General features: G+C 43.4%; 1 protein-coding gene across 1 annotated transcript in view; it reads left to right on the top strand.

The window, feature by feature from the left end:
• Positions 1-11957: 11957 nt before the first annotated feature.
• The window catches only part of NLRP5 (NLR family pyrin domain containing 5), a gene marked incomplete at its 5' end in the record, with an annotated part of 51349 nt that continues 39060 nt past the window's right edge, over positions 11958-24246 (top strand). Inside the window, 6 exons of the mRNA XM_058425792.1 lie at positions 11958-12015; positions 14675-15034; positions 16629-16694; positions 22729-22838; positions 23471-23527; positions 23675-23729. Coding sequence (XP_058281775.1) covers positions 11958-12015; positions 14675-15034; positions 16629-16694; positions 22729-22838; positions 23471-23527; positions 23675-23729 — 706 coding nt within the window. The remainder of the gene's footprint in view (positions 12016-14674; positions 15035-16628; positions 16695-22728; positions 22839-23470; positions 23528-23674; positions 23730-24246) is intronic.

Raw genomic sequence — 24246 nt, forward strand, 5'->3', positions numbered from 1 at the left:
TGCACTTTCCCCCTGAAACAGAGCAACCCAGTCAACACCACAGAACCTCAGCTTCAGACCCTGGAGTGAGGACGGTGATGCCCTTTCTATATTAATATGCTATGTAAGGCCGGGCGCAGTGGCTCACGCCTGTAACCCAGCACTATGGGAGGTCGAGGTGGGCAGATTACCTGAGGTCAGGAGTTCCAGACCAGCCTGGCCAACATGGTGAAACCCCGCCTCTACTAAAAAAATACAAAAAATTAGGCGTGGTGGTGGGCCCCTCTAATCCCAGCTGCTCGGGAGGCTGAGGCAGGAGAATCACTTAAATCTAGGAGGCAGAGGTTGCAGTGAGCTGAGATCACACCATTGCACTCCAGCCTGGGCTACAGAGCAAGACTCTGTCTCAAGAAAAAAAAATACATTTACACAAATATATATGTATGTGTGTATATATATATATATATATGCTATATAAAGTTTAAATGAAATGCTTTGAGTCACCTAAGACAGGATATAGACAAAGTCTTCATCATCTTCTTGCTTCTTCTACCTTTATTTATTCTCAGCTCTGAACATATGAACCTGCTCAATCACCTCATCCTAAAAATAAAATCACCGGCCCTAGACTATACTCATTTCCTTACCCACCCCTGAGGTTTTTGTTGGTTTTTACAGCCCTGGTTCACGTCTTGGTCCTCCAGCCCCTTTAAAGGATTGTGTAGCGCGGTAAGGGAAATGTTTAATTCAAATTACGTGTATATAGAAGTGTTTACATATGACAATCCAAAATTCATTCTCTCTTAAATAACCTTCCTTCCTAATTTCATTGCCTAAGTTGAGAGTCTTTGTCTTCTGTGTTTTGCTTTCAAGTTCCATGTGTCCAGGTGGTTTGTGTTAACTTAGGGGGAGAAAAACCTAGAAAAATCTTAATTGTTCTGTGGTTGGGATGTAAACTTTTAAACGTGTGCTCAGAAATAAGTATTTTTCCATTTACCAATAGTCAATACTGTCCCTAAATATAGGAATGTGTAGAAAAGCTTATTTTCTTGCTATGGTTCTATTTTGAGCAATACAGCACATAAACTTCAATGTTCTATCAGTGCTCACGTGTACCTAGTTTTTTGGTCTTCCATGGATGGGTAATGTTAAGAATACCTCAATTTTGGTGAAATTCACTTATGTCTACTTAGCTTCTATTAAAATGATTTTTTAATGGGAGGACTTTTTAGTATTTGGTGGTGTGTGTGTGTGTGTGTGTGTGTTTGACAAAGTCTGCCTCTTTTGCCCAGGCTGGAGCGCAATGGCATGATCTCTGCTCACTGCAACCTCCGCCTCCCGGGTTCAAGCAATTCTCTTGCCTCAGCCTCCCGAGTAGCTGGGATTACAGGCACCTGCCACCATGCCCAGCTAATTTTCATATTTTTAGTAGAAACGGGGTTTCCCCATGTTGGCCAGGCTGGTCTCGAACTCCTGACCTCAGGTGATCCACCCACCTCAGCCTCCCAAAGTTCTGGGATGACAGGCGTGAGCCACTGCGCCCGGCCTTTTTCAGTATTAATTTGAAAGAGCAGCAATACGAGAAGGTGTGGCGGGAAGTGTGTCCTTCCCTGCCCCCATAGTGTCTCCTCCCTATTTTCTGCTTTTCACCCAAAGACGTTCTGTGCACGTGTGTGGTGTTAAGAGCCTTACAGATGGGGTAGCTTTCTGTGCTGATTCTTGTGCATTTTTAAGGGTGCAGGGTACTTTGATGCTTAAGTTAACCCATCTGTTATTAATCGACTCCTAAATGGTCTTCAGTCTTGCTGTTTTACACAAGGCTGGGTCTAATTGTATTTAAAATGGATAAAGATTACTAAAGTACCGTCCAAAAAGATGGCACCCATTTACACTTCCACAAATGTAGGAGCACCTTTGCCTTCACCCATCACAAAGCAGGGTCCAGTCACGCATCATGGACATTGTCAGCCTCACATGTCAAACGTGGTACATCATTTTGGCTATTTATCTTATCAGTAATAACATTGTTTTTTTAAAGTACATTTAAAAGTCATGCAGTTTCTTTTTTTTTTTTTGGAGACAGTGCCTTACTCTATGCCCAGCCTGGAGTGCAACGAATGGTGTGATCTCAGCTCACTGCAACCTCTGCCTCCCGGGTTCAAGCGATTCTCCTGTCTCAGCCTCCCGAGTAGCTGGGACTACAGGCACATGCCAACATGCCCAGCTAATTTTTGTATTTTTAGTAGAGATGGGGTTTCACCATGTTGACCGGGCTAATCTCAAACTCCTGACCTCAGGTGATCCACCTGCCTCAGGATCCCAAAGTGCTGGGATTACAAAAGTCATATGTGGTTTTTTTAACTCTTCAAAATCCTTCTAATAGGCTGGGCACAGTGGCTCATGCCTATAATCCCAGCACTTTGGGAGGCCGAGGCAGGTGGATCATCTGAGGTCAGGGGTTCAAGACCAGCCTGACTAACATAGCGAAATCCCCTGTCTACTGAAAATACAAAAATTAGCCAGGCATGGTTGAGGGTGTCTGTAATCCCAGCTACTGGGGAGGTTGAGGCAGGAGAATCACTTGAACCCAGGAGACGGAGGTTGCAGTGGGCTGAGATCATATCACTGTACTCTAGCCTGGGCAACGAAAGCAAAACTCCATCTCAGAAAAAAAAATCCACTGAGCTGTTGATCATTATCACGGGTTGGAGGAGCTGTTGACGTAATGCATTCTTTGTCATAGTCTCAAAGTTATTTGCAGCAGTTTTTTCAGGGGAACTTTAAAGATTTGTTTGTTTTTCTGGAGTGAGGAGGGTACTGTATTGAATTAATCTGTCGTCTTGTCTCTTATACCATTCAATTGAGACCTTCTATTTGCTCATTATTTGGGGGCTAAATGTAAAGTAGGAATTCATGAACATAAATATTTCAAACTTTAGCACATCTGTGTGCACCCTGGAAATGGTGACCTTCTATCATAGACATTAAAGTGCAGCCTAGAAATCAACAGAGTGAATATCATTCTTCTTAGAATTCTCTTGTCTAGTTTTGGCTTTTCATAGAAACACTGAGTTTCTTGTCCTGATAAAAATATCAGCAGGACTTCTTGGATGATATTCTACTGATGAAGGATCACTGATGTGTTGGGAATCTGCCTCTGCTTCACCACATCAAGGCTTTTATCTAGCAGCAGCATTTTAAAGCTCTCAAAACAGATATGCTGCTTTTCTAAATTATGCGCATTTTTTACCTCTATAGTTGCTGTTCATTTGATCTCACGTTTAACTGGTTATTAGATTTTGTGTGGGATTTTATAGTTACATTTGTTACCAGCCCAATTTAATAACTGCATATAATTTAAAATTGTTCGAGTAATTTATTAGGCATACATACCTACATACAAATGTTAATTTTCACCTTTTTTCCACTTTTATACCTCTTTATCTGATTGCTTTCCTACCAAATATAAATTAGGTAAATATAAATAATAGTGGAATATCAAATATAAAGAATAGTAGAGTACAAAACTGAACGGAAGTGCTGACAGCTAACGTTCTTTTTTTTACCTTTTAGTTTTGGGGGTACATGTGAAGGTTTGTTACGTAGGTAAACTTGTGTCATGGGGGTTTGTTATACAGACTATATCCTCACCCAGGTATTAAGCCCGGTACCCAGTCGTTATTTTTTTCTGCTTCTCACCCTCCTCCCACCCTCCACCCTCAAGTGGACCCCAGTATCTGTTGTTCCCCTCTTTGCGTCCATGTGTTCTTATTTAGCTCCCACTTGTAAGTGAGAACATGTGGTATTTGGTTTTCTGTTCCTGTCTTAGTTTGCTTAGGATGATGGCCTCCAGTTCCATCCGTGTTCCCGCAAAAGACACGATCTCATTCTTTTTTATGGCTGCATAGTATTCCATGGTGTACGTGTACCACATTTTCTTTATCCAATCTGAGCTCGATGGGCATTTAGGTTGACTCCATGTCTTTGCTATTGCAAACAGTGCCACAGTGAGCATTTGCATGCATGTGTCTTCATGGGAGAATGCTTTATATTCCTTAGTATATATACCCAGTGATGGGATGGCTGGGTCCATTGCTACTTCTGCTTTTTTAGCTCTTTGAGGAATCTCCACACTGCTTTCCACAATAGCTGAACTGATTTACACTCCCACCAGCAGTGGATAAGCATTCCATTTTCCCACAACCTCAGCAGCATCTGTTTTTTGACTTTTTAATGACACCTAACATTCTTACGGGATTCTCTGTAGAGCTTGTGTGTCAAGTCCAGCCCACTGCCCATTTTTGTACATATTTGTTGGAACACAGCTTTTCTCCTTTGTTGACGAATTGTCTACAACTACTTTCACAGCACAGGAGCAGCTAAGTAGTGGTGACAGAGAGCAGATGGCCCCAAAGCCGAAAATGCCTGGCTCCTTTTGGGAGATTTGCTGACCGCTGATGTTTTTTAAAAATAGATATATTTGCTGCAGTTTTTCCTTTGTTTTAGTTGACACATAACCGTACATATTTACAGAGAGATTTTTTTTTTTTTTTTTGAGATGAATTTTCACTCTTGTTGCCCAGGCTGGAGTGCAATGGCCTGATCTTGGCTCACGGCAACCTCCGCCTCTCGGGTTCAAGCAATTCTCCTGCTTCAGCCTCCCAAGTAGCTGGGATGACAGGCGTGTGCCACCATGCCCAGCTAATTTTGTATTTTTAGTAGAGACTTCTGATAGTTTCACCATGTTGGTCAGGCTGGTCTCGAACTCCCCACCTCAGATGATCCACTCGCCTTGGCCTCCCAAAGTGCTGGGATTACAGGCGTGAGCCACTGTGCCCGGCCCGAAAGTGGTATTTTGATACCTGTATACAATGTGACATGATCAAATCATGGTACTTAGCATATTCATCGCCCCAAACATTTGTTGTGAACACTCAGTCCTCCCTTCTAGCTTTTTGAGAATAGACAATAAGTTATAGTTCACCATATTCACCTGCAGTGCTGCAGAACACCTGTACCCGTTTCTCCTGTCTACCTGTAATCTTAGCACCCATGAACCATCCTCTCCCCATCCTCCCCTCCTCCCCTTGCCAGCCTCTAATACAATTATATCCCCTACTTCCATGGTCCCATTTGCTCCGTTTAATTCCCACATATGAGTAAAATACATGCAGTGTTTCATTTTCCGTGCCTGGTTTATTTTGCTTCACACAATGAACTACAGGCTCATCCGTGTTGTCACAAATGGCAGGATTTTTTGAAGGCTGAATCGTGTTCCCTTGTGTGTGTGCCACATTTTCTTTATCCGTTTGTCAGTTGATGGACAGTTAGGTTGATTACATATCTTAGCTGTTGTGAATAGTGGGGTGGTAAACGTGGGAGTGCACACATGCTTTTGATATACTTTGGGTAAATCACCAGATCGCTGGATCATAGGGTATTAATAATTCTATTTTCAGTTTTTTGAGAAACCTCTACGCTGTTTTCCATAATGGCTGTGCTAATTTACGTTTCCATCAACAGTGGAAAGGAGTTTCTTTCTCTGCATCCTTGCCGGCATTTATTTTTTTGTATTTTTTGATAATAGGCATTCTAACTAAAGGGAAATGCAAATCAAAACCACAGTGAGAGTGTGATGATGAGTAATGCTGAATCTTTTTTCGTATCTGTTGGTCATTTGGATGTTTTTTGAGAAATGTCTGTTCAGGTTTTTACCCACTTTTTAATGGATTACTTGGAGTTTTGCTATACAGTTGTTTGAGTTTCTCGTATATTCTGGGTATTAGTCTCTTGCCAGATCATTATTTTACAAATACTTTCTCCCATTCTGCAGGGTTTTTTTTGGGAGGGGGGACAGGGTCTTGTTCTGTCACCAGGTTGGAGTGCAGTGGTGCCATCTCAGCTCACTGCAACTTCCAACTCCCTAGTTCAAGCGGTTCTCCTGCCTCAGCCTCCCCGGTAGCTGGGATTTCAGGCACGTGCCGCCACACCCAGCTAATTTTTGTACTTTTTAGTAGAGACGGGGTTTCACTGTATTAGCCAGGATGGTCTCGATCTCCTGACCTCGTGATCCACCTGCCTCGGCCTCCCAAAGTGCAGGGGTTACAGGCGTGAGCCACCGCGCCTGGCCAGGTTGTCTGTTTACTCTTGGACTATTTCCTTTACTGTACGGAAGCTCTTTAGTTGGATGTATTCCCATTGGTCTATTTTTGCTTTTGTTGCCTGTCCTTTTGAAGTCTTAGCCACAAAATATTTGCCTCGACTAGTATTCAGAAGAGCTTTCCCTATGTTTTCTTCTGGTAGTTTTATTGTTTCAAGTCTTATGTTTAAGTACTTAATCTATCTTGAGTTGATTTTTGTATATGGTGAGAAACAGGGGTCTAGTTTCATTCTGCATATGGTTATCCAGTTTTCTCAGTACCACTTATTCAACACAGTGCGCTTTCTTGGTGCCTTTGAAAATGAGTTGGATGAGTTCATGCCCTTTGTAGGGACATGGATGAAGCTGGAAACCATCATTCTGAGTAAACTATTGCAAGGACGGAAAACCAAACACCGCATGTTCTCACTCCTGGGTGGGAATTGAACTATAAGAACACTTGGACACAGGGCAGGGAACATCACACACTGGGGCCTGTCATAGGGTGCAGGGATGGGGAGGGATAGCATTAGGAGAAATATCTAATGGAAATGATGAGTTAATGGATGCAGCAAACCAACATGGCATATGTATACATATGTAACAAACCTATACATTGTGCACATTTACCCTAGAACTTAAAGTATTAAAAAATCTTGGCTGGGCGCGGTGGCTCACGCCTGTAATCCCAGCACTTTGGGAGGCCGAGACGGGTGGATCACGAGGTCAGGAGATCGAGACCATCCTGGCTAATACAGTGAAACCCCGTCTCTACTAAAAAAAAAAAAAATACAAAAAAATTAGCCGGGCGTGGTGGCGGGCGCCTGTAGTCCCAGCTACTCAGGAGGCTGAGGCAGGAGAATGGCGTGAACCTGGGAGGCAGAGCTTGCAGTGAGCCAAGATTGCGCCACTGCACCTCCAGCCTGGGCAACAGAACAAGACTCTGTCTCAAAAAAAAAGAAAATCTTAAAATATTCTAACAAGTCATAAGCAATACATTAAAAAAGAGTTGGCTATAAATATATGGATTTCTGAATTATCTGTTCTGTTGGTCTATGTCTGTTTTCATGACAGTGCCATGCTGTTTTGGTTACTATAGCTTTGTGAAGTCAGGTAATACGTCTCCAGCTTTGTTATTTTTGCTCAGAATTGTTTGGGCTATTTGGGATCTTTTGTGGTCCTATACAAATCTTAGGATTGTTTTTCTATTTCTGTGAAGAATGTTGTTGGTGTTTTGATAGGGATTGCATTGAATCTGTAGATTGCTTTGGGTAGGATGGCCATTTTAACAACATTCTTCTAATCCATGAGCATTAGATCTCTCCATTTTTATCTATCCTCTTCAATTTTTTTCAGTATTCTGTGGTTTTTAACTATAGATATTTCTTACCTCCTTAGTTAAATTTATTTCTAGGTACTTTTTTGTAGCTATTATAAAGGACATTGCTTTCTTTTTCAGCTAGTTCATTATTGGTGTTTAGAAATGCTACTGTTTTTATGTTGATTTTTGCATCATACTGAGTTCACTTATTATACAAAAACTTGCATCATACTGAAAAATTTATCCAAAAATCAACATTTTTGTATGTTGATTCCACAACTTTACTGAATTCATTTATCAGTTCTCCATCCTTTGGTGGAGTCTGTAGGCTTCTCTAAATGCAAGATTATATTGCCTGCAAACAAGAACAATTTGACTTCTCCAATTTTGATCCACTTTCTTTTTCTTCCCTTATTGCTCTGGCTGAGACTTCCAGTACTGTATTAAAGAGGAGTGACGGAAGTGGGCACCCTGTGTGCCAGTTCTTAGAGGAACGGCTTTCTTCTTTTCCACATTCAGTAGAATGCTAGCTGTGGGTTTGTCATATATGGCCTTTATTGTTCTGAGTTATGTTTCTTCTGTGTTTTATCATAAGGGGATGTTGAATCTTTTTTTCTTCATCTTTTTTTTATATACTTTAAGTTCTAGGGTACATGTGCACAATGTGCAGGTTTGTTACATATGTATACATGTGCCATGTTGGTGTGCTGCACCCATTAACTCGTCATTTACATTAGGTATATCTCCTAATGCTCCCTCCCCCACCCCACGACAGGCCCTGGTGTGTGATGTTCCCCTTCCTGTGTCCATGTGTTCTCATTGTTCAATTCTCACCTATGAGTGAGAACATGCAGTGTTTGGTTTTTTGTCCTTGGCGATAGTTTGCTCAGAATGATGGTTTCCAGCTTCATCCATGTCCCTACAAAGGACATGAACTCATCCTTTTTTATGGCTGCATAGTATTCCATGGTGTATATGTGCCACATTTTCTTAATCCAGTCTATCATTTATGGACATTTGGGTTGGTTCCAAGTCTTTGCTATTGTGAATAGTGCCGCAATAAACATACGTGTGCATGTGTCTTTATAGCAACATGATTTATAATCCTTTAGGTATATACCCAATAATGTGATTGCTGGGTCAAATGGTATTTCTAGTTCTAGATCCTTGAGGAAACGCCACACCGACTTCCACAATGGTTGAACTAGTTTACAGTCCTACCAACAGTTTAAAAGTGTTCCTATTTCTCCACATCCTGTCCAGCACCTGTTGTTTCCTGACTTTTTAATGATCGCCATTCTAACTGGTGTGGGATGATATCTCATGGTGGTTTTGATTTGCATTTCTCTGATGGCCAGTGATGATGAGCATTTTTTCATGTGTCTGTTGGCTACCTGAATATCTTCTTTTGAGAAGTGTCTGTTCATATCCTTTGCCCACTTTTTGATGGGGTTGTTTTTTTCCTTGTAAATGTTGAATTTTATCAAATGCTTTTTCTACATGTCTTGATGATCATGTGGTTTTTGTCCTTCAGTCTGCTGATGAACCACCCTTGCAACCCTGAGATGAATCCCACTTGATCATGGGGAATGACCTTTTTGATGTATTCTTAGATTTGGTTAGCTAGAATTTTGTCGAAGATTTTTGCATCTATGTTCATGAGAGATATTGGCCTGTAGTTTTCTTTTTTGTGTGTCCTTGTCTGGTTTTGGTATCAGGACAATGCTTTGTTCACAGAATGAGGAAGAATTCTCTCCCCTTCAATTCTCGGAATAGTTTGAGAAGAATTGGTATAAGTTCTGTAAAAGTTTAAAAGGCAGCTGGGCATGGTGACTCATGCCTGTAATCCCAGCACTCTGGGAGGCCAAGGTGGTGCAGATTACTTGAGGACAGGAGTTCGAGACCAGCCTAGCCAACATGGTAAAACCCCATCTCTACCAAAAATACCAAAATACCAAAAATTTTGGTTAAAATGCCAAAAAATTAGCTGGGTGGGGTGGCGGGCACCTGTAATTCCAGCTCCTTGGGAGGCTGAGGCAGGAGGATCAGAGCCCAGAAGGCAGCAGTTGCAGTGAGCTGAGATTGCACCACTGCACTCCAGCCTGGGTGACAGAGCGACACTTATCTCAAAAAAAAAAAAAAATTAATTTGAAGGATAGCTAGTCCTAGTTTGTAAAGTGTTTCTGTTGATACTATTTATATATCCATTGAAGCTATTTTTTTTATTCTCTGAATGTTCGAGGTAGGGAGCAGGAAGTACTATCTACTGTTACAAATGGCTTTATCATAATCAAAATAATCAAAACAACCATGGTAGCACACACACAAAAAACATCTTTTCCTAGAGGATAGGTAGGTTAATGAAAACCTTGCCTCTTTTAATGAAATTAAGTAGGAATTCCAAAGATTGGGTTAGATTTATCTTATCTCAGTCCTGAATTTCAGACATTCTAAAATTATAAAAATATAAGAAACCAGGTGTGATGGTGTGCGCCTGTAGTCCCAGCTACTTTGGGAGTCTGCGGCAGGAAGATCACTTGAGCCCAGGAGTTCAAGGCCATGGCAAGCTATGATAGTCACCACACTCCAGCCTGGGCGACAGAGTGAGACCCTGTCTCTAAAAATATATATGAGGCCGGACGCGGTGGCTCACGCCTGTAATCCCAGCACTTTGGGAGGCCGAGGTGGGCAGGTCACAAGGTCAGGAGTTCGAGACCAGCCTGGCCAACCCAGTGAAACCCCGTCTCTACTAAAAACACAAAAAATTAGCCGGGCATGGTGACAGGTGCCTGTAATCCTAGCTACTCGGGAGGTTGAGGAAGGAGAATTGCTTGAACACAGGAGGCGGAGGTTGCAGTGAGTTGAGATTGTGCCGCTGTACTCCAGCCCGGGTGACAATGTAAGACTTCATCTCAAAATATATATGTTTGTGTGTGTGTGTGTGTGTGTGTGTATATATAGCCTCACCTGCAGATTCACAAATTGAAGCAATCCTAAATCCACTTTTATTTTTAATTGACAATAATTGTATATATTTGCAGGGTACAATGCGATGTTTTGATATATGTATATATTGCAGGAAAAAGCTAACATGTCTATCACCTTAGTTATTTTTTGTGGTGAGAATGTTTAAAATCTACTTTTAGCAATTTTGGAGCATATATTAATAATACATCTTTTCTTGAATTCCATGGCAGGTTAAATACATCATTATTAACTCTAGGCACCATGCTGTTCAGGGGATCCCTAAAACTCATTTCTCTGATCTAACTGAAACTTGTTTGTACCTTTTCATCAGCATTTCCTTTTTCCCCATTTTATCCCCCAGTCTCTGGCAACCACCATTCTACTCTCTGCTGCTATGAATTTGATTGTTTTAGAATCCACATAATTGAGATCCTACTAAATCTTTTTTTTTTTTTTGAGAGAGAGAGAGAGTTTTGCTCTTGTTGCCCAAGCTGGAGTGCAATGCCATACTCTTGGCTCACTACAACCTCTGCCTCCCGGGTTCAAGTGATTCTCCTGCCTCAGTCTCCTGAGTAGCTGGGGTTACAGGTGCACGCCACCATGCCTGGCTAATTTTTTGTATTTTTAGTAGAAATGGGGTTTCACCATGTTAGCCAGGCTGGTCTCGAACTCCTGGCCTCAGGTGATCTGCCCGCCTCAGCAGTAGCGTCTTAAGCCTGAACGCTTGTGTACTGTAACATACTCTTCTGCTCAGGACGTCTCGGTCTGGCAGGTAGCTTTAGAGCAGGTGGTGTTCAGGGTTCCCATGCATGCTCTGTGCCATCCCTTCCGACCGCCTCTCTTGTTGCATCACTGAAACCCCACGGTAACCCTTGAAGAGGTAAGTACTCTGATTTCCAGCTTCCAGAGGAGAGCCCAGCCTTAGATGTTCAGTTACTTTCCATGGGGATGTATCATGAAGGTTGCAGGACTTGAACTTGGAGCTGTCTCTCTGCTCTGAGCATCACCACGGGAGTCAACAGCCTCTTAGAGTTGAGTTACCTATGAGGAAACTGACCCTCAGCCTTGGTACCATGACACATGGATCTAATCCCCTGCCCTAGCTGCTGCCTGCTGCAATGTTATTAGCAATCTGTTGTAGCAGAACACTCCCCGGGGTAGAAAGAAAATGAAGGAATGCAGGAAAAAGCCTATTAGCTTCTCCAGGGAGGTGGTCAACCCATGACGGTTGTGCAGGGACTGCCACCTCTCCACTCTTTCCAATGACAGTTGTGCAGGGACTGCCACCTCTCCACTCTTTTCCATGACAGTTGTCCAGCGACTGCCACCTCTCCACTCTTTCCAATGACAGTTGTGCAGGGACTGCCACCTCTCCACTCTTTTCCATGACAGTTGTGCAGGGACTGCCACCTCTCCACTCTTTTCCATGACAGTTGTGCAGGGACGGCCACCTCTCCACTCTTTCCAATGACAGTTGTGCAGGGACTGCCACCTCTCCACTCTTTTCCATGACAGTTGTCCAGGGACTGCCACCTCTCCACTCTTCAATGACAATCGTCCAGGGACTGCTACCTCGCCCCTCTTTTCAGAGGCCCTTCCCATAAAGAGGGTATTTGTGATAACATGTTTCCTGTGTCCCAGGGGAAAATGTGTAGCCATGTATATCACCTCATGTTTTTTTTTTGTTTTTTGTTTTTTTGAGATGGAGTCTCACTCTGTCACCCAGGCTGGGTGAACGACTCCCGGGTTCACGCCGTTCTCCTGCCTCAGCCTCCCTAGTAGCTGGCACTACAGGCGCCTGCCACCATGCCCAGCTAATTTTTTGTATTTTTAGTAGAGACGGAGTTTCACTGTGTTAGCCAGGATGGTCTCAATCTCCTGACCTTGTGATCCGCCCACCTTGGCCTCCCAAAGTGCTGGGATTACAGGCATGAGCCACCGCACCCGGCCACCTCATCTTGTAAAGCATATTAAATTACTAAATCAGAACAGGGTTAGAAATATTCAAACTTGGTCGGGTGTGGCCGAGGCAGGTGGATCATGAGGTCAAGAGATCGAGACCATCCTGGCCAACATGGTGAAACCCTGTCTCTACTAAAAACACAAAAATTAGCCAGGCATGGTGGTGCATGCCTGTAATCCCAGCTACTTGGGAGGCTGAGGCAGGAGAATTGATTGAACCTGGGAAGCAGAGGTTGCAGCGAGTAGAGATCACGCCACTGCACTCCAGCCTGAAAACAGCGAGACTCCATCAAAAAGAAAAAATAATAATAATCAAATGTGGCTGGGTACAGTAGCTCATGCCTGTAATCCCAACACTTTGGGAGGCCAGGGCAAGAGGATTACTTGAGCCCAGGAGTTTGAAACCAGCCTGGGCAACATAGTGAGACCTTGTCTGTACTTTAAAAAAAAAATTAATAAAAGGGCCTGGTGCAGTGATAGCAAGCCTGTGGTTGCAGCTACTAGGAAGGCTGAGGCGGGAAGATTGCTTCAGCCCAGGAGTTCGAGGCTCCAGTGAGCTGTGACTGCACCACTGCACTCCTGCCTGGGCAACAGCAAGACTCAGTCATTTAAAAACAAAAAAACAAAAAAACTTGAGCTTATTAAATGGATTTTAGCTACCTGACCTCTCTAGGCTCTTGTCTCCCACCTCTATCATCCTTTAAATGTTTTCTTCTGTGTATTTTATAATTTATCTTCTGACTCTCCTAATTAATTGAAGTAATCTCAGCAAGCCCATCTTAAAACTTTCCCATGGAAAGAATAGTAGGCAGAAGGAAAGACAGGGGCTAACTACTGGGGACAAGTTTGTCCCTGCAGATCAAGGGAGTATAAAGCAGGTGCCCCGTCTAAGCAGGAAGAGCAAAAAATCAGTGTTAACAGAACCTGCCCCCTGCAGGCTGATTTTTACCTCGGTGGGATGCTTCCAGTTCCAGGGAGGTGACATGACAGGACCTTACTGTGTATCTGCAAGTTTAGCTCAAAAACTATAAATGCACAGATGTCAAGCAAGGGTGACCTCACACCAATACCACCCCTCAGAAAATGACAAGCTGCTGTCTACCCAAGTCTTTAAAATGTTTTATTACGTGGTATTCCTTCGATTGCTTTGTTGTCTATCACAAAGTAATGGTGGGGGAAAACAAGATTTGCTCAAACTGGCCAACCAGTACTGGCTGTCACTGTTTATAGAGCTCTTATAATGAAAACAAAAAAAGGAAATTTGAGAGATTTAGGAATTATTCCTGGGGCCTTATAACAACTGCTACATTTTGATGTCATCATAGACCAGGCTTCTAGACAACTTGGAGAGGTAATTCATAGCAGAGGTCCTGGACGTGCACCTATAAAATGAGTTAGCAGGTAGGGATGGAATTGGTCCTGATGGTGACTTATGACATTAATCTTTTCATGTGCTAATTAGCCATTTGTGTAGCTTCTTTGGAGAAATGGATACTCAGACCCTTTGCCCATATTAAATTGGATTGTCTCCCTATTAGTGCGTGTATATTATCTAGATAAAAATCCCTTATCAGATATGACTTTCAAGTATTTATCAGTTTATTTTTACACCAAAACTGTTTACTATGTTTATGGAACCTGATGTTAACAGGTGTAACAGAAATCAACTGATCTAAGAACGCTGTGACTGGTTATTAGTAACTGGTAGGAATCTATTTGCCAGTGGTTTTTTGTTTGTTTTTTGAGATGGAGTTTCACTCTTGTCCAGGCTGGAGTGCAGTGGCGCAGTCTCAGCTCACTGTAACCTTCGCCTTCCAGATTCGAGCGATTCTCCTGCCTCAGCCTCCTGAGTAGCTGGGATTACAGGCATGTGCCACCACTCCTGGCTAATTTTTTTATATTTTTAATACAGATGGAGATTCACCATGTTGGCCAGGCTGGTCTCGAACTCCTGACCTCAAGTGATCCACTTGCCTTGGCCTCCCAAAGTGCTGGGATTACAAGCGTGAGCCACTGCACCCAGCCATTGCCAGCGTTTTTGAGTATGACATACTAGCGAAGAGCATCTGTGGCATGCCTGTCCAATTTTATTCTAAGATGCTGTTTGGGAACTAAGGGTACAGACAACAAAATGTCCCAGCACTGATGTTCCAGTAACAGGAGAAACAGATGCTGTGGAAGATGCTTCGTCCATGAGGAGTTGAAGAAGAGAAGGCTGCTCATCTAGTGAGATGATTGACATCAGTTGTATCAACTTGAGAATTTGCTGTAAGATCCTCTTTTGAGTCTTGTCACTCTTTCCACAGGTCCTACTTGCTCCATATTACCAAAGAATCCACTTTTCCCCAAAAACCTGAGTTCTCAGCCTTGTGTCAAGATGGAAGGAGACAAATCGCTCACTTTTTCCAGCTACGGGCTGCAATGGTGTCTCTATGAGCTAGACAAGGAAGAATTTCAGACATTCAAGGAATTACTAAAGAAGAAATCTTCAGAATCGACCACATGCTCTATTCCACGGTTTGAAATTGAGAATGCCAGCGTGGAATGCCTGGCGCTCCTCCTGCATGAGTATTATGGAGCATCGCTCGCCTGGGCTACGTCCATTGGCATCTTTGAAAATATGAACCTGCGAACCCTCTCGGAGAAGGCACGGGATGACATGAAAAGTAAGCGAGACGCGGGGCAAGTCTAGGGCAGGGGAGATGATTTCAGGTTCTCATGGGAACAGGGAAGAATCATTGTTCAGTAACCGGGTCCACCTCTGCAGTGTGAGTCTGAGCTGTGAGAAGGATCTCATTGGTCATCGTCACTGGCTGGAAATTAGTGTAGTCTCTAGCCTGTAAAATAATGGAGGAGGGAGAAATGGGTAGACAACAGCTCCACCCACACGGACTTCACTGAAGTTAATAGGATTCGAGTTGTAAGTGCTAAGCTTGAGCTCCGGTGCTACCACGGGTCGGCTGTGAGACTTTGGGAATGTCTCCTTCTGTTCTGACCCTTGGATCCCACATCTTGGAACAGGAAATGTGATACTGTGTGTGCCATTGCAAAAGTTCAATAATGTAATGCATAGAAAGTGGCTAAGAACCTCATTGGCTGATAACATTGGTAGTTGTTCGGTGCGAGTCTCGTGCTTGGCCATGGGATGAAGGACTGAGGTTCTAGGTGCTCATCTAAGGCTTGGACTTCCTTAGACTATTGGTGTCCATAGTGCAGCAAGAATTCGGATCAGATTCTGTGATTATTTTAGGGTATGTAGGAGAAAGGTCATTTAGAAAATAGCAGTTCTTTTTTATCTAGAGGATCTCTCCAACTGTAGACAGAAAACAAATCCCTTCACTGAGCCCCTGAATTAGCCCTACAAATACAGGTGTGGGCTGGACGCAGTGACTCATGACTGTGGTCCCAGGACTTTGGGAGGCTGAGGTGGGCAGATCACCTGAGGTCAGCAGTTCAAGTGGTGCGATCTCGGCTCACTGCAAGCTCCGCCTCCCGGGTTCACGCCATTCTCCTGCCTCAGCCTCCCAAGTAGCTGGGACTACAGGCGCCCGCCACCACGCCCGGCTAATTTTTTGTATGTTTAGTAGAGACAGGGTTTCACCGTGTTAGCCAGGATGGTCTCGATCTCCTGACCTCGCGATCCGCCCGCCTCACCCTCCCAAAGTGCTGAGATTACAGGCGTGAGCCACCGCGCCCGGCCACAAGACAGTTTTTAAGAACTAAATGCAGAGAGAGAGAACACAGTGTCATGGGTGATACCCAAGTTTCTGGCATGATAAACTGGGTGGATGGTGTTCCATCACCTCACCCCATGGAAGAGATGTTTTGCGAAAAGTAGATTGGGGGATGGGTAGTCAAGTTTGGACCTTGTAAGTTGAAGGCACTTGTATTTGGGTAATTCATAGGCACCTAGTGAGTCATTGACTAACTGGGTCTGGAGTTCAAGACAGGTCTTGAGGAGGACTCCTGAAAAGAAGCTTAATCACCATAATTAACCTCATTGTGTGACTTACCCAAGGCCATCCAGCAAAACGGGGGCCAGAGAATTCTTTGTAAACCTCTGTTTCTTCATTGTGCTTCTTCTGGCTCAGGAAAGTCTGACTCTGTTGTCTCCGTTATAGGCCAATCATGGAATAAACTGAGATCCTGAGGGTTGTCTTGGTTCCCCTCCATAATCTGGGCACAGGACATTCTTATCGTTGGCTTGGGTAATTACAGTGACTTCGTTGAGGCCAATCTCCCTTTTTCTTTGTCTTGCAGGACATTCACCAGAAGATCTTGAAGCAACAACGACTGACCAAGGATCAAGCAAGGAAGAAGTGCCAGGTTAGTAGGGTGGAGCTGGGGGAAATAGGATGTGCTTAAAGACATGTGGCAGCCAGTCTGCATCTCTAGGTGTTACGACCATGACTTCTGATAGTCCAGTGTTCTTTCTAGTCTAACTACCCTACCATTAGCTGACTGGATGGGTTCTGAGGATCTGGTAATTCTGGTCTTTCTCTTTCCAAGTTAAAGAGTTCTGTGGCCTGGGGCCAGGCCCAGTGGCTCACTCCTGTAATCCCAGAAGTTTGGGAGGCCAAGGTGGGTGGATCACCTGAGGTCAGGAGTTCAAGACCAGCCTGGCCAACATGGTGAAACCTCATCTCTACTAAAAATACAAAAAAATAGCCAGACGTGGTGGTGGGTGCCTGTATTCCCAGCTACTTGGGAGGTGGAGGCAGGAGAATCACTTGGACCCGGGAGGCAGAGGTTGCAGTGAGCTGAGATCACACCACTGCACTCCAGCCTGGGTGACAGAACAAGACTCCATCCAAAAAAAAAAAAAAAAAAAGTTCTGTGGTCTTCAGGCTTTGTTATAACTTGAGGACTTCCCGTCTTCAGTTTGGGTAACCTTATGACCCTACTATGACAAGCTCCTCCCAATAACCCAGTTGGGAGGCTTTGGTGGAAAGAACCAGATAGCATGAAACCAGATTCAATACAATTCCCCAAACATTTGAGCACTGACCTCGTGCCAGCCACTGCTCTGCATATTTACAATACATCATTGGCCGAAGCACACGTGTTCGTGAAATTCACATGTTGTGGGACAGGAAAGATAAACCAAAAAACTAAGATGACACCAGGGAAGGCAAAACACACAAGGAGAAAGGCAGGCTGCGTAGACACCATGAATTCTCCGCTGCTACCTGCGCCACCATCATCTTGCTCAGCTCCCAGCAGCCACTGTTGACCGTGAAACCTAACCTGGTTTGGAAGGGGTTGAAACCAACCTCATTTTGATGGAGCTTTGCTCAGGCTGTGGGTGGGAAAGAGCTCTTCAAAGCTAACATCTGAGTAACTGGCATCTGAGTCAGAGGCTCTGAGTCCCAAAGGTTCTACATTGCTCACAGTTTGTCAATCTAGGCTTCACCAGGTGAGTGTGACGTGTTATCCTTCATGTGATAAAACTGCATCTCAGAGGTTTTATAAGTTAGTGAGTGGTGGCTTAGAGCATAAAATAAACACACAGACTAACCTTGATAGTAGGACTGAAACAAACCTGACAAAAGCCGGGGGTCTTGCCATCAGCCACGTTAGGAGATCCCTCTGAGCTGCTCCTGGACACAGAACTACCACTTCTCGAGACCACGTGGATCACGCACTGTGCCAGTACTTGAGCTCTCGCTTCTCAATCCTATGTGGTACTGACTGTCGTTAGTTGTCCAGTGATACCCAGAAGCGCGATGGCACACCAAAATCTCACATGGTTAAATTGAGGCAAGGTGGGCTTGTGCCAGAAAGACCTGACTGCAGGTGTTATCCATGTACAAAGATGAAGGCCATCAGAGACACTCTACCCTCAAGGAGCTTACATCATAGGGGATCACAGGCCTTCGTCGTTGCTCCTAATTGGCTGGGTATGGAAAGATGTCCCTCAAAGGCTGGGAGCGGTGGCTCATGCCTATAATCCCAGCACTTTGGGAGGCCGAGGTGGGTGGATCACCTGAGGTTGGGAGTTCGAGACCAGTCTGACCAACATGGAGAAACCCCATCTCTACTAAAAATACAGAAAAAAAAAAGCTAGCCAGGCATGGTGGCACGTGCCCGTAATCCTAGCTACTCAAGAGGCTGAGGCAGGGAATCACTTGAACCCAGGAGGTGTAGAGATCGTGGTGAGCCACTGCACTCCAGCCTGGGACACAAGAGCTTAACTCCATCTCAAGAGAAAAAAAAAAAGTGTCCCTTGAAACTAAGCCAACCCAATAAATGCAGTTGTTTTTTATCGAGCTATAGAATCAAATGCGGTATACGTATACAATAGTATATTATTTGGCATAAAAAGGAATGATGTGGCTGGACACGGTGACTCATACCTGTAATCCCAGCACTTTGGGAGGCTGAGGCAGGCAGATTGCTCGAACTCAGGAGTTTGAGACCAACCTGGGCAATGTAGCAAGACCCCACGTCTACCAAAAAAAAATAAAATTAGCTGAGTGTGGGAGTGCGCACGTATGGTCCCAGCTACTTGGGAGGCTGAGGCAGGAGGATTGCTTGAGTCCAGGGGGTTGAGGCTGCATTGAGCCATGATTGTGCCACTGCACTTCAGCCCGGGTGATAAAATGAGATTGTGTCTAAAAAAAAAAATATATATATATATATATATAAACACTAATGTATGCTGCAAGATGGATGGACCTTGAAGACAGTAGGCTAAGTGAAGGAAATCCCTCACAAAAGGCTATATATTGAATGATTCCATTCATATAAAATGTCTAGAATTGGAAAATCCATTTAAATACTAGAAGCAGATTAGTGGTTGCCTAGGGCTGGGGCGAATGGGGAAACAGAGGGTGAGGACTAAGAGGGCAGGGTTTTTCTCTTTGAGGGTGATTAAAACGTTCTAAAATTGTAGTGACGGTTACAATCTGAATATTCTGTCATGATTGCACACTTTCAATGGGTGAATTGTATGATTTGTGAAATTTATTTCTGTAAATCTGTTACAAAACTCTAGAGAAGACAATAAGATACATCCATCCGAAGTCAGCATCGTTCATATGATGATTCCAAAGCCCAGAGAGACAGATTTGCCCAAGGAAGATCAGCAACAGCCTGATTTTTTTCTTTCTTTCCAGACTGAGATGTCGTCTTTGTGTTAGATCTTTTTTTCTTTTCCTATTTTTTTTTCTTTCCCCCCTTAGAGTCTCGCTCCGTCACTCAGGCTGGAGTGCAATGGCTTGATATTGGTTCACTGCAACCTCTGCCTCCCAGGTTCAAGCGATTCTCCTGTCTCAGCCTCCCAAGTAGCTGGGATTATAGACACATGCCACCGCGCCTGGCTAATTTTTGTATTTTTGGTAGAGATGGGGTTTTACCATATTGGTCAGGCTGGCCTAGTACTCCTGACCTCAGGTGATCCACCCACCTCGGCCTCCCAAAGTGCTAGGATTACAGGCATGAGCCACCACACCCAGCCTAGATCTTATAAATTCTATGTAACTTCAGATTCTTTCATCTCTTACGTGGCGAATCTATTTAGTCTAATAGATTGAATGTATTATGCTCAAGACATAGCAGCTGCTTGCTTTTTTTTTTTTTTTCTTTTTTGAGACAGAGTCTTGCTCTGTTGCCCAGGCTGGAGTGCAGTGGCGTGATCTCGGCTCACTGCAAGCTCTGCCTCCCGGGTTCACGCTATTCTACCGCCTCAGCCTCCCGAGTAGCTGGGACTACAGGCGCCAGACACCACGCCTGGCTAATTTTTTGTATTTTTAGTAGAGACGGGGTTTCACCATGTTGGCCAGGCTGCTTTAGAACTCCTCACTCGTGATCCTCCTGCCTTGGCCTCCCAAAGTGCTGAGATATTACAGATATGAGCCACCGTGCCTGGCCTTTTTTTTTTTTTTCCCAGATAACTCGATGCAGGTTTACATATCATAAAATCTTGAGAATACAATTCAAAAATGTATAAACATGAAACTATCACCATAGTCCAGTCTTAGGACATTTCTATAACCCCCCCCCCCCAAAAAAAATCCTTCAGCAGAGACAGCAAGGGGGAGAAAATTGGCCTTCTTATTTTTGCATAATTTGGAAAGATCTTACGATTTATTTTCCCAGAACCTGTTGCTGTAATGAATGACACTTACAGACTTCTTTCAAGTGTTAAACTGCTGTTGCTTTCCTGGAGTATCTGTGACATAAGCACTATTACATACCTTTGATACACTTCTGATACAGTTTGCTGATAAGTCACTTCGAATTTGGCATTTGTGTTTGAGTGAACTGGTCTGTAATCTCTTCATATACTTTCCTTGCTTTTTTAAAGTTGAGAGAAAATTCACGTATCATAAAATTCATCTTAATACAATTCAGTATTTTATTGTATTAACAAAACTGTGTAACCATCACTGCTATCTAATTTCAGGAAATTTTCATCACCCCAGAAAACCACATACCTATTAGCTATCATTCCCCCATACCCAGCCCCTGGAAACCAGTCACCCACTTTGTGTCTGTGAATTTTGCCTTTTCTGGACTTTCCATATAAATGAAACCAGACATTTTATTGTATTGTGTGACTGGCTTTCTTCATTTAACATAACGTTTTTGTTTTGAGACGGAGTCTCGCTCTGTCAGCCAGGCTGGAGTGCAGTGGTGCGATCTCAGCTTACTGCAACCTCCGCCTCCCGGGTTCACACCATTCTCCTACCTCAGCCTCCTGAGTAGCTGGGACTACAGGTGCCCGCCACCACGCCCGGCTAATTTTTTGTATTTTCAGTAGAAACGGGGTTTCACTGTGTTAGCCAGGGTGGTCTTGATCTCCTGACCTCGTGATCCGCCCACCTCAGCCTCCCAAAGTGCTGGGATTACAGGCGTGAGCCACCGTGTCCAGCCAAAAGCCTTTTCATTTCTTTAAGGTTGTTAGCTGTGACCCTCTTTCATTCCTGACTCCAGTAATTTTAGCCGTCTCTTTTCTTTCTTGGTCTGGCTAAAGGTTTGTCAATTTTGTTCTTCTCAAAGAACAAACTGCTAGGTTTATTTTCTCTATTGTATTTCCATCCTGTATTTTGTTTACTTCTGTTCTTTGTTCCCTTTCTCTGCCCGTTTTGGGGTTAGTTTGCTACTCACTAATCCCAAAGGGGGTTCTTTCCTACTTTAAGGTGGGAAGTTATATTATATTTCAGATCTTTCTTAGGCATTTATGGCTATAAATTTTCCTTTATGCACGGCTCTACCTATACGCTGTAAATATTGCTGTTTTGTTTCCACTCATTTCAAAGTATTTAATTCCCTTTTGTTTCCCCTTTGACCTACTGAGGATCGTGTGGCTTCACTTCCATATATTTGGAAATTTTCAAATTTTCTGACTGATCTCTAATCTTATTTCATTGCGTTAAGAGAGCATACTTTGTATAATTTCAAGGCACATCAACTTGAAACATGTTTTATGCCTGATATATTTATCTTGGAGAAGGTCTATTTGCAGTTGAGAAGGGCATGTTTTCTGCTGGGTGGAGCATTCATTTGATACCTGCCTTCACTGTTTTCCGTATCGGTAAATAGCATCACTGTATGCCTGGTCATTTACACCAAAAGCTTAGTCTTTTTGTTTGTTTGTTTAGTTTTGAGATGGAGTCTCACTCTGTCTCCCAGGATGGAGTGCAGTCACGCAATCTTAGCTCACTGCAACCTCCACCTCCCAGGTTTAAGCAGTTCTCGTGCCTCGACTTCCTGAGTAGCTGTATTTTTTTAATATTTATTTTCTCCACCTTATATCTAGCAAATCAGAAGATCATATGGTCTCTACCTGTAATATATGACCCATTTTTACACAGTTCTTCCCATCTGCTGTATTTAAAGGCATTTCATTTGCATCTCAAACACAATCCACTTTTACATACAATCAATTTTTCATACAATAACCAAGGCGATCTAAAAATTTACACCTGTAACTTTACTCCCATGCTTAAAAATCCTTAAATGGTTTTTATTCTGTTTGTGATTTTTAAAAATCTATAATTTTTCTCTAATTGACAAGACAAAGACCACCCTAATGATTATTCTTTAAAATGGCAAATCTATTCTCATATATCCTAAGATGAATTTGTATTTAGCCTCACATGGTAACTATTTCCTGATAAATATATATAGTGGTTATTCTCAGTCAGTGGTAGCTACTGTATGCCAGAGGCTGTGTTATTACTCTACTAAATCATCTCCACAGCAACTCAGCAACATAGGAACAATTTCTTTGCTTTTGTAGATGAACATACAGAAACATGTAACTTCAGTAACTTGATGAAGATCTTACAAGTAGTTTATGACAACTCACATTTCAATCCTGTGTCTAATTCAAATCCTTAATTCTTTTTTTAAGAGAGAGAGTTTCGCTGTATCGCTGGGACTACAACGCAGTGGCTATCCACAAGCACGACTGTAGCGCACTACAGCCTCCAACTGCTGGACTCAAGTGATTCTCCTGCCTCAGCCTCCCAAGTAGCTGGGACTACAGGCATGTACCACAACATCTGGCTCTAAGATCCTAAGATCCTTAATTCTTAACTGTAGGTTTTACCCCTCATTTAATTTTTGTATTCTTATTTTTTATTTTTATTTTTGGAGTGCAGTGGCATGATCTCAGCTTACTGCAAACTCCGCCTCCCGGGTTCAAGTGATTCTCCTGCCTCAGCCTCCTGAGTAGCTGGGATTACAGGCACGGGCCACCATGCCTGGCTAATTTTTGTATTTTTTAGTAGAGATGGGGTTTCATCATATTGGTCAGGCTGGTCTCGAACCTCTGACCTCTGGTGATCTGCCCGCCTCAGCCTCCCAAAGTGCTGGGATTACAGGCGTGAACCACCACGCCCAACCTACCCTTCATTTTAATAACTTGTGCGAGGCTCTCCAAGGAGAAATGAGCCTGGGACCCTCACCCTCAAGCTTTGAATTAGTGCTCATTATACTAGTGCACTCTGTCTTCTAGCTGAGCCAGTGGTTGCCATGTTTTCAACTGGCCAGAAAATTAAATATGGCATGACTAAGCTTATCTTGGGGGGTGTCTGACATCTCTGACTTGAGTAATAAACACAAGTATGTTGGAATTCATTCTTCTTTTGCAGAAATTTCACAAGCTATGGAACAAGAAGGTGCCACAGCAGCAGAGACAGAAGAACAAGGTGAGGAAAATAGATTTATTCCTTGGTTGCCCTCCTGGAAAAAAGCTGGGTGAAAGAAGTGTAAGTAGTTTAGATTTCAAGGGTATGTAGTTCAGATTGCCTTTCTTCATTCTGATTTGTCTCTGGTGTCAACCCCTTCCCTTCAAGCTCTTGATCAGTACCATGGAGATAGAGCTACACAAGTTCACTGTGGTTATCTACAGTCAGATACTATGAAGACAAAATTCTAAAGAACCTGTAATTCTAGGGGACTCGAATCAATCACAACTTTGTATGATGGGTGCTAAACATATGGCCAAGAGTAGTCAAATGCTTTCTTCAAACTTAAGTGGCAGTAATTATTTTTGTAATTCCTTCTATCAACTAATATGTACATGAATACCTGCCATTGAAGAATTGTGCTGGAATCACAGTGGTAAGCAAAACACGTCTTGCCTTCATGGCATTTTTTTTTTTTTTTTTTTTGAGAAGGAGTCTCGCTGTGTCACCCAAGCTGGAGTGCAGTGGCACGATCTTGGCTCAGTGCAACCTCTGCCTCCCGGGTTCAAGTGATTCTTCTGCCTCAGCCTCCTGAGTAGCTGGGATTACAGGCACCTGCCACCGTGCCCAGCTAATTTTTGTATTTTTAGTAGAGATGGGGTTTCGCCATATTGGCCAAACTGGTCTCGAACTCGTGACCTTGTGATCTGCCCACCTCGGCCTCCCAAAGTGCTGGGATT

Source organism: Hylobates moloch, unplaced genomic scaffold (assembly GCF_009828535.3).
Source record: "Hylobates moloch isolate HMO894 unplaced genomic scaffold, HMol_V3 SCAFFOLD_12, whole genome shotgun sequence".
In the NCBI taxonomy this organism is placed as follows: Eukaryota; Metazoa; Chordata; class Mammalia; order Primates; family Hylobatidae; genus Hylobates; species Hylobates moloch.